This window comes from Priapulus caudatus, unplaced genomic scaffold (genome assembly GCF_000485595.1).
Source record: "Priapulus caudatus unplaced genomic scaffold, Priapulus_caudatus-5.0.1 Scaffold255, whole genome shotgun sequence".
Taxonomy (NCBI): Eukaryota; Metazoa; Priapulida; class Priapulimorpha; order Priapulimorphida; family Priapulidae; genus Priapulus; species Priapulus caudatus.
Genome location: NW_014577316.1, coordinates 203631 through 214808, shown reverse-complemented (window position 1 = coordinate 214808; position 11178 = coordinate 203631). Strand labels below are relative to the sequence as shown.

The 11178-nt window shown below is 40.8% G+C and overlaps 1 protein-coding gene and 7 non-coding genes across 8 annotated transcripts in view; 6 read left to right on the top strand and 2 right to left on the bottom strand.

Moving 5' to 3' along the window:
- Positions 1-3897: 3897 nt before the first annotated feature.
- LOC106808130 (dynein heavy chain 1, axonemal-like) overlaps positions 3898-11178 on the top strand; it is a 79184-nt gene continuing 71903 nt past the window's right edge. The window contains exon 1 of the mRNA XM_014810710.1: positions 3898-4026. Within this exon, the coding sequence (XP_014666196.1) occupies positions 3898-4026 (129 nt within the window). The remainder of the gene's footprint in view (positions 4027-11178) is intronic.
- Trnav-aac lies at positions 4707-4779 on the top strand. Its single transcript has one exon. It is a non-coding gene; the product is annotated as a tRNA-Val (tRNA).
- On the top strand, positions 4876-4950 carry Trnav-aac. The gene has a single exon. It is a non-coding gene; the product is annotated as a tRNA-Val (tRNA).
- On the top strand, positions 5032-5104 carry Trnav-aac. Its single transcript has one exon. It is a non-coding gene; the product is annotated as a tRNA-Val (tRNA).
- Trnav-aac lies at positions 5188-5261 on the top strand. Its single transcript has one exon. It is a non-coding gene; the product is annotated as a tRNA-Val (tRNA).
- Trnav-aac lies at positions 6761-6834 on the bottom strand. The gene has a single exon. It is a non-coding gene; the product is annotated as a tRNA-Val (tRNA).
- Positions 6910-6981, bottom strand: Trnav-aac. Its single transcript has one exon. It is a non-coding gene; the product is annotated as a tRNA-Val (tRNA).
- Trnav-aac lies at positions 10664-10736 on the top strand. Its single transcript has one exon. It is a non-coding gene; the product is annotated as a tRNA-Val (tRNA).

Sequence of the window (11178 nt, the reverse complement as noted above, 5' to 3'; positions counted from 1 at the left end):
ATACGGGCGTGCGTGCGTGTGTTGTCTGGTCTCTCTCTCTATCATCTCTCTGTGTGTGTGTGTGTGTGTGTTGTGTGTGATGTGTGTTGTGTGTGTTGTGTGTGTGTGTGTTGTGTGTGTGTGTGGGTTGTTGGGGTGTGTGCTGTGTGTTGTGTTGTGTGATGTGTGTGTGTGTGATGTGTGTGTGTGTGTGTGTGTGCGCGTGTGCGTGCGTTCATACTCTCTGCAGCGGCTCATGTTTTTCTCTCCTCTACATAATAGCAACAATTATTGTTCAAGGTTAGCAGCATGAAAGATTTAAAGCAATTCATGTTTCCCCCACAAGTTCCGGAGACCAACCTCTTTTAAAACGTGTCCAGATTTTTCAATAGGCATTGATTTCAAACGAAATCGCTAGTTCCGGAGACCCCCATTTTTCGAACATAGCCGGTGGTATCCAGAGCATAGACACAATTCAAACAAACATTAGTTACCAGAGACCCCATTTTTAGGATCTGAGTTAGTTCCAGAGGCCCCGCCCCCCCCATTTCGGCCAGTGGCAGCAATACTTACATAATGTGGGGGTGAGGCGCCCGCCCGAAAGGTTTTAATCTCCTTGTGTATCCGCCTGCACAAATTTTTTTTTCAAATAATGTATGCAACGGCAGTGCCGTGCTGGCCGTGTGCGGCCACTAACGGCCGCTGCTACGGTACCCGCCTTGTGTAATTGTACGCAATGTTGCGATCACCGAATGAAGAACAGTCGAGAATGCCATCGTCGCCGGTACGTGCCGCGTTGATAATGATCCGCCGTATTAATGCTTCTGTCAATAAGACAGTTGTATAGGTTATATATGATAGGATTTTGCTGATCAGCGCCAGTGCCAAGGCCCAGCATGCAATTTACTATTTTAAATAGTAGAAAACTACTATCGATTTAGACGCAAATTTGCAGTGACCACATGTCCGATTTTTTGCGGATTTTGGATGTGCATAATGATAGTGACACGCTGTGACGCTGGCTCATACTGAAAAGCGACGAAACAAGGCGTCAAACCAATCGGCAGCGCCTCACTAAGAGCCCTATGTTCTTGACTTAACTAGGGAAAAAAGATTCAACGCCTGTCCGGCGCACAGGCGTCGCTCAAACACAGTCATACACTAGACTCCCCGGGCCCATCTACGTTTTTCTGCTAGCCTCTCCCTTTTTCTCCCTCACCATCCCTCCCATAGAAATAATATAGATAACCATATATATTATTATGTATAATAATTATTAATATTTATTATATATATTATATAAATATATATATATATTAAAATTATATATATTATTTCAATGATCCCTCCCATAACCGCTGCACGCTCATTTATCGGCCTCTAGTTTTACCAGCGCTCTAAGCATAGAAATCATATCAATACACTAGAATGGCAATGACACGTGACTTATTTGCAGGGAGAACGCCAACGAAATTATCTGGCCGCACAATCGTTGTGACAAGTAAGCAAGCAGCTGTGTTTACGGTTATTGCCAGCGATGCTAAGAATACATAAACGTTTAGTCACTATATATTCACGGAGATTAAGTTCACTGGGTACACGCACGTAACGCAATGATACACTGCAAGATACACGCACGTACACGTACACAGCAGATACACGCACGTACACGCAAGGTACACGGAGATACAGGCGCACGTACACGCGGGTACACGCAAGTACACAGAGAGCGCAGTCGTACACAGGCGGTGACACGCAACGTACATCCGCGGGTACACCCCACGCAGGCCATGCGGCACGTAAACACGCGAGATACACGCTACGTACATGGACGCAGATACACAGCACGGTACACGTACAGCCGAAGACTACACGCACGGTAACATACGCCGGTTTACACGAGGATACCAACTCACGTACACCGCGGGCGATACACGCCAACCGGACAACGCGCAGATACACGCACGTAACACGCAAGATACACGCACGTAACACGTACCACGGAGCCACTCACCACGCAACGTAACACGCGAGTACACGGAGATACACGCACGTACACGCGGGTACACCCACGGTACACGCAGATGTAGCGCGCACGTAACGCAGATTACAGTCTCGGTGGGAGCCCCCCACGTACACTGCAGATACACGCACTGTACACGTAACACGCAGATACACCGCAGCGGTACACGCAGGTACACGGAGATAACACCTCACGTACACGCGGGTACACGCAGGTCACGCAGGTACGCCCGGGAGCGAGGCAGTACACGCAGATACAATACGCACGACTCCGCAGATACCGGCACGTACACGTACACGCAGATACACGCGACGTACACGCAGGTACAACGGGAGATACAACGCAGCAGTACACGGGTACGAACGCAGGTACATCGCACGTACACGCGGGGTCACGGCAACGGTAACACGCGGGTACACGAAGCGTACAGCCAGCGAGATACACGCACGTACACGCAGATACACGCACGCTTACACGTACACGAAGATACACGCAGTGCTTGTACTACGCGGTACACGGAGATACTACGCACGTACACGCCGGGTACCACGCAGGTAGCAGCGCACAGTAACGTCAGATGACACACCGGTACAGCCGCAGATACAACGCACGGATACACGTACACGAGATCACACGCCCAAGTAGCACGCAGTACACGGAAGGATACAAGACAGTAGCGGTACACGCACGTACACGCAGGTAGAGCCGCCACGACAATCCCGGTCGCAGAACACCAGCGTAGCACAGCAGAACACGCACGTACAGCGTACACGGACCAGAATACACGCAAACGTACAGGAGATACAACGGCACTGTACACGGCGGTACACTCACGATCACGCAGATACAACGCACGTACACGCGGTAACGCACGTACACGCGGGCTACACGCACGGCGCACAGTGCGGGTACAACGGCACGGTACCACGGGGTACACGGATACGAATACAGCCCCCCCCAACGTACAGCGCGGGTACAACGCCGCACGTACAGCGGCGGGTACACGCACGTAAGCATACGCAGGTAACACAGCACTGTACACGTACAACGCAGATACAGCGCACGTACACCACGGGAGATATCACGCAGACGTACACGCCGGGTACACATCACGATCACGCGTCAGCAGATACATGTGCGGGCGCAACAGTACAGGGCGGAGTACACGTACGCACGATACATCGCGGGTACAGGTCGGGGATTCGGAATGGCACAAGGGCGACGCGGTACACGCCGTACAACGCGGGTTACACTTAAGACAGGCCGCACCAGGTACAGCGGGTAACGCACGTACACAAGCGGGTTACACGTAACACGCAAGATTACCACGCACGTACACGAGATAAGCACGCCACAGTACACCGGGTACACTCACGATGCACACAAGATACACGACAACAGAACACGCGACGTAGCACGCACGAGATAACACCGCGGTACTACGCACCATGCCCAGCGGGTAACACACGCACGAGCCGCGGGTACATCCTCTACTATATATATATATATTATATATATATATATATATACATATTATGTTTGTTCAATACTAGAGCTGGTAGCATGTATCAATATCAGGAGTGAATAATAATAGATATATTATAATTATTCACTCCTATCAATAAAATTATGATACATAACTATTTCTGTGGATAGTCCGGCCGCCAATCTCAGCGCCATCTACCGCCACGTTTTATGCCGAATATCTAACGCGGTTCTAACAGGTAACCGGAGCTGGTGCGTCACCTCGGCGACTGAAAGACGCCGCGGGAAGCATAAGCTAGTTAGTGAACACATTTGATTACAAAGTCAGTGACAACACGATGTGCCGTTCGTTAGTACTTTGGGAACAAGTATAAATTCATAATTGACACTTCTAGTGGGCACCGTTGAAAATGGCTTACGCTCAGTTTAACGATTCTGCGACCCCAGGAAAGAAAGACAAGACATATCCGGAGATTAGCCAGAGGGGTTTCTATTCGGAGTATATTCTTACGGATGCGAATCAGTCGTTACCTACAACGGTAAGCGCTGCTGGCTGATGATGCGTAATTGGTGCAGTTAATGTAGATTTTACTAATACTAGGCATCGTTACTACTGTATATAACATATAGTATAGTATTTATATATTATTACTAACCTGACAACCATCGCATGGCATTGGACTATTGGCTATTGCCGCGATTGATGACGTTCCCATATGTTTGAGACCTGGTCGGAAAAATTATTATAATTATTGCAAAGCATTGTGTCGGCAATTCTAAATTCGAGTGAAACGGTGTGATTCATTTGGATTAAACAATTTAGTAGGCCTAGTTGTTATTGATTAACACGTCTGCCTAATAATATGCCCAAGGCCCCAAATTTCCAAAGCTGGCTGGTCAAATAAGCTTGCTGCGTGCTGGTGGAAACATATTTCAAGTTGTACTGTAGTTTAATATGAAGGGTAAGTTCAAAAGTATAGAGGTTAACATGGTCAGTGGTTTGGGACATTCATATCATTTATTTTATTTGCAATCTATCTAATCACATCATATCAACATATCGTTTCATCTATAAATTTAGAATAAATATGAAGTCCGACAAGTTTAGGAAACTGTTCAAGTTCAAGTTCAAGACCTGTTCAGAATGATAACTGTAACAGAATCCTCAAACTTGGGTTAAAAAATAGTGATTTCAATAGGGTCAATTTAATCAAAACATGTTCCAATAGTGTAGTGGTTATCACATCTGCCTAACACGCAGAAGGTCCCAGGTTCGAGACCTGGTCGGAATAATACATTTTAGTTCAAATCATGTTAACAAAATTCACAGACTTCAAACCAAGTTAAAAAATAGTGTTTTGAATTAGTATTAATGAAAATCATAACATGTTCCGATCTAGTGTAGTGGTTATCACATCTGCCTAACACGCAGAAGGTCCCAGGTTCGCGACCTGGTCAGAACAATACATTTTAGTTCAAATCAATTCATGTTATTAGAATTTGCAAACTTGTCTAGAAAAATAGAGTTCATTATATCAATTACAGTTCCCATAGTGTAGTGGTTATCACATCTGCCTAACACGCAGAAGGTCCCAGGTTCGAGACCTGGTCGGAACAATATACATTTTAGTTCAAATCAATTCATGTTATCAGAATTTGCAAACTTGTCTAGAAAAATAGAGTTCATTATATCAATTACAGTTCCGATTGTGTAGTGGTTATCACATCTGCCTAACACAAAGAAGGTCCCCAGGTTCGAGACCTGGTCGGAACAATATACATTTTAGTTCAAATCAATTCATGTTATCAGAATTTGCAAACTTGTCTAGAAAAATAGAGTTCATTATATCAATTACAATTCCGATAGTGTAGCGGTTATCACATCTGCCTAACACAAAGAAGGTCCCCAGGTTCGAGACCTGGTCGGAACAATGCATTTTAGTTCAAAACATGCTATGAGAATTTACAAAAAGTGCATTAAAAAATTGATATAGATAGCATAGATATAGATAGTAGAATAGATAGATGATAGATAGGACTAGATAGATAGATAGATAATAGATTAGATAGATACGATAGATTAATAGATAGATAGATTAGATAGATAGATATATAGATAGATAGATAGATAGATAGATAGATAGATAGATAGATCGATTCAATTAGATCGATGAGATAGATAGTAGATCGATAGATAGATAGATAGTAGGACTAGACTAGCTAAGCTAGGTAGATAGATAGACAGCATAGATAGATAGATAGCATAGATAGATTCAGATAGATACGATAGATAATAGATAGATAGATAGAAGATAGAGAGGATAAAATAGATAGATATATAAATAGCAAATAGATAGAGAGACTGGATCAATACGATAGATAGATAGATAGATAAGATAGCAGAGATAGATAGATAGATGAGATGGATTAGACAGATAGATGGATGGTATGGGCAGATGGATGGGGCTGGATGAGCGATGCCGATAGCATAGATAGATAGATAGATAGATAGATAGCATAGGATAGATAGATAGATAGATAGAGAATAGATAGGATAGCATAAGATAGATAGATTAGATAGCATAGATAATAGATAGATATATTAGATAGATATTAGATAGATAGATAGATAGATAAGATAGATTAGATAGATAGATAGATAGAATAGATAGTTTTTTGAGATAGATAGATAGATAGTATATAGTATAGACAGATTAGATCGATAGAGCAATTAATAGATTAAATATGGATAGATACATAGATACATAGATACAGTAGAATATAGATAGATACAATATATACGATAGATACATAGACTAGATATATACATAGATACATAGATAGTGTAATACATAGGATACGATCAGATAGATAGATTAGATAGATAGGATTAGGCATACATAGTATACATAGATACATTTTGGGTATTTTTCTTTGTCACCAAGTGGTCACCAACTGACGCGCTTTAATTTCGGCCGGGCAACCGCGGGTGTCCTGCTAGTAACCACTATGTACCTATCAGAACATGTTATGTCTTTCATTGACACTAATTCAAACACTATACTTTTTTAACCAAATTTTGTAAATTCTGATTGACATGCATTTGAACTAAAATGTATTGTTCCGACCAGGGTCTCGACTTGACCTTCTGCGTGTTAGCAGATGTTGATAAGCCACTACACTATCGGAACTGTAGATGATTTTCATGCCTCTCTTTTTTTAAGAGCATGTTTATGCAAATTCTCATAACATGATTATAAACTTAAAATGTATTGTTTCTGACCAGGTATCGAACCTGGGACCTTCTGCGTGTTAGGCAGATGTGATAACCACTACACTATCGGAACACGGCTACTTCACAGAAACTCTATTTTTATCCCGACTTTGTAAATTCTGCTAACCTGAACGGCAACAAAATGTATTGTTCCGACCAGGTCGCGAACCTGGGACCTTCTGCGTGTTAGGCAGATTGATAACCACTACACTATGGGAACTGTAAAATACTCATGAACTCATTTTTCTAGACCACGGTTTGCAAATCTGATAAAATATGATCCTTGAACTAAATGTATTTGGTTTTACGACCAGGTCTCGAACCTGGGACCTTTCTGCGTGTTAGGCAGATGTGATACCATACACTATCCGGAACATGTTAATACTATTTCTCTCCTTGCACACTAATTCCAAACACAATTTTAACCAAAGTTTTGTAAATTCTGATAACATAATTTGAAACTAAAATAGACTTTTTCCGACCAGCGTCTCGAATCTGGACCTTTCTGGCGTGTTAGACAGAATGCTGATAACCACTACACTTATCGCGAACTGTACATGATTTTCATGAAATCAATTTTTAATTGCCACTTTTTGTTAAAATTCTTATAGCATGTTTTGAACTAAAATGCATTGTATTTCTGGACCAGAGTCGCGAACCTGGACCTTCTGCGTGGTTAGCGCAGATGTGATAACCACTACACTATCGCCGAACTGTAATGATTTTCATCATCTCTTTTTTATAAGACATCGTTTGCAAATTTTGATTAACATGATTTTTGGAACTAACATGATTGTTCCGACCAGGTCTCGAAAAACCTGGCGGGGACCTTTCTGCTGTTATGCGGCAGAATGTGATAACGCCACACTATCGGAATTGTATTGATATAATGAACTCTATTTTTCTAGACACCGTTTGCAAATTCTGATAACATGAATTGATTTGAACTAAAATGGATATTGGTCCGACCAGCGTCTGCGGAACCTGGGACCTTCTGCGGGGTGTTAGGCAGAATGTGATAATCCACTACACTATCGGAACATGTTATGCATTCTCATCTAATACTAATTCAAAACCACATATTTTTAACGTGCGTTTGAATGTTTATCGTGAATTTGTTAAAGGCGATAGTAGAACTCTAGGATTTTACTGCAGGTGACAACTCTCTTACTGTACTTACTGTATAACAACATCGTATCATACCCACACGTATTTGTTACCAAGATATCCAATTTAAATAGTCTTGTTTAATTAAATACACGATCAAACGACAGTTGCAATTGTATTTTACCTCAATGTATTTAATCCGAACGATATTCATATTTAGGGCAAATTATATACATATTATAACTGAAACTATATGTCGTTTATAAGATATTTCAATCCTTTTGCTTTCTAAATAATAAATAAGAAACACCCTCGGCTTGTAGCCCTTGGCTGAAAAGTGGTATTTGCGCAACGTCATCAGATCGTGTTGCTCTGAGTGGCGCCACCGGTCGTTGTAATTCAAACTGTAGTCGGTTAGCTTTTAAAAACATTTTTTTAATTAATATTTCTAATGCGTGATTGAACATGAAACTTCTTTAGTCTGCTTAGCGTAATATTTAACCTAAATTAATCTAACTGAAACATAAAACCTAGAACCTAGCACGGTAAACGATACCCTTTAACAATGGATTTGAACCTGAAAATGTATTTTCCACCACGGTCTACGAACCTGGACCTTCCTTGCGTGATTAGGCAGATGTGATACCACTACACTATCGGAAACTGGTAATGATTTTCATGCTCTCTTTTTTTAAGACATGTTTGCAAATTCTGATAACATGATATAAACTAAAATGTATTGTTCTGACCAGGTATCGAACCACTTGACTTGCTGTTAGGCCAGATGTGATAACCACTACACTAATCGGAACACGGCTACTTCACACGAAACTCTATTTATCCCGACTTTGAAATTCTCGTGCCCTAACCTGAACGGCACAAAAATGCTATTGTTGCCGACCAGGCTCGCGAAAACCTGGGACCTTCTGCCTGTCGTTAGGCAGATCTGTGTGCATAACCGACTACACTATGGGAACTGCTAATTAATATCCATGAACTATATTTATTCTAGACACGTGTGTGCAAATGTCTGATAAATCATGATGTGAACTAAAATGTGGATTGTTCGACAGGTCTGCGAACCTTGGAACCTTCTTGAGTGTTAGGCTACATGTGATAACCACTACACTATCCGGAACATGTTAAAACTATTTTTCATTTCACACTAATTCAAAACACAAGTTAGTTAACCAAAGTTGTAAATTCTGATAACTCATGATTTTGACTAAAATGACGTTGTTCCGACAGAGTATCGAATCTGCCGGACCTTCTGCGTGTTAAGCAGATGCTGGATAACGACTGGCGGACGATCGCGAACGTAATGATTTTCATGAAATCAATTTTTTAATGCCACTTTTGTAAAATTCTCATAGCATGTTTTGAACTAAATGCATTGTTGCCGACCAGGTCTCGAACCTGGGGGACCTTCTTCCTGTGTTAGGCAAGATGTGATAACCACTACACAATCGCGCAACTGTAATTGAATATAATGAACTCTATTTCTAGCACAGTTTGCAAATTCTGATAACAGAATTGATTTGAACTAAAATTATATTTTCGGACCAGGTCTCGAACCTGGGACCTTCTGCCGTGTTTAGGCCAGCATGTGATAACCACTACACTATCGGAACAATGTTATGATTTTCATTAATACTAAGTTCAAAACACTATTTTTTAACTTGGTTTGAATTTTGTGAATTTTGTTAAAGGGATAGTAGACTCTAGGATTTTACTGCATACAACTGTACTTACTTCAGTTACTTGCTATAAAAAGTGCGTGGCTATACCCACACGTATTTGTACCAGATATCCAATTTAATTGTTATAATTAAATACACATCAACGCTACGAAATTTGAACGTATTTGACCATTTATTTTGCACGTTACAGACCGAGGGCCTAATCACAAAAAGTGTGCATTTGTATTTAATACCTCACAGCGCTATTTAAGCAAACGATATCATTTTAGTAAGGGCAAATTTATACATTAATTATAACTGAAACTAGTATGTTGTTTATAAGATATTAACAATCCTTTTTGCTTTTAATATTAACTAAAATTAGAGAAACCACCCCTCTGTGGTCTGTTAGCCCTTGGGCTGAAAATGGACGTTTTGCGGCAACTCATCAGATCGTAGTGCTTTGTAGTGGCGCCAACGCGTCGTTGTAATCAAACTGGTAGTCCGTATTTTTAAAAACAATTTTTTTTAATTAATATTCTCTAATGGTGATTGAACCATGAAACTCTTTTAGTAAGCCCGTAATTTTAACGCCTAAATTACTGAAAATAACCTAGAACCTAGCATACGGTAAAACGATCCCTCTTAACCATTGATGTTGAACGAAAATGTAATTGTTCCGACGCAGTTCGAACCTGGGACCTTCTGCGTGTTTAGGCCCAGATGTTGATAACCACTACACTTATCGGAACTGTAACGATTTTCATGCTCTCTTTTTTTAAGACATGTTTGCAAATTCTGATAACATGATATGAACTAAAATGTATTGTTCCAACTTCAGTCGCGAACCTGGACCTTGCTGCCGTGTTAAGGAAGATGTGATAACCACATACACTATGGGAAACTGGTATATTAATCATCACTGCAACTTCTNAAATTCTCCAACCTAGGGGAAGAACCCTGTGTAGTGGTTATCACATCTGCCTAACACGCAGAAGGTCCCAGGTTCGAGACCTGGTCGGAACAATGCATTTTAGTTCAAATCATGTTATCAGAATTTACAAACTTTGGTTAAAAAATAGTGTTTTGAATTAAAGTCAATGAAAAGCAAAACATGTTCCGATAGTGTAGTGGTTATCACATCTGCCTAACACGCAGAAGGTCCCAGGTTCGAGACCTGGTCGGAACAATACATTTTAGTTCAAATCATGTTATCAGAATTTACAAACTTTGGTTAAAAAATAGTGTTTTGAATTAGTGTCAATGAAAGACATAACATGTTCTGATAGCGTACATAGTGGTTACTAGCAGGACACCCGGCGTTGCCCGGGAAATAAAGCGCTCAGTTGGTGACCACTTGGTTGAAAGAAAAATACCCAAAAATGTATCTATGTATCTATGTATCTATCTATCTATCTAATCTATCTATCTATGTATCTATGTATCTACCTATCTATGTATCTATGTATATATCTATCTATGTATCTATCTATATATATGTATCTATCTATATCTATGTATCTATGTATCTATGTATCTATCTATTTATCTATCTATTGCTCTATCGATCTATCTGTCTATCTATCTATCTATCTATCTATCTATCTATCTATCTATCTATCTATCTATCT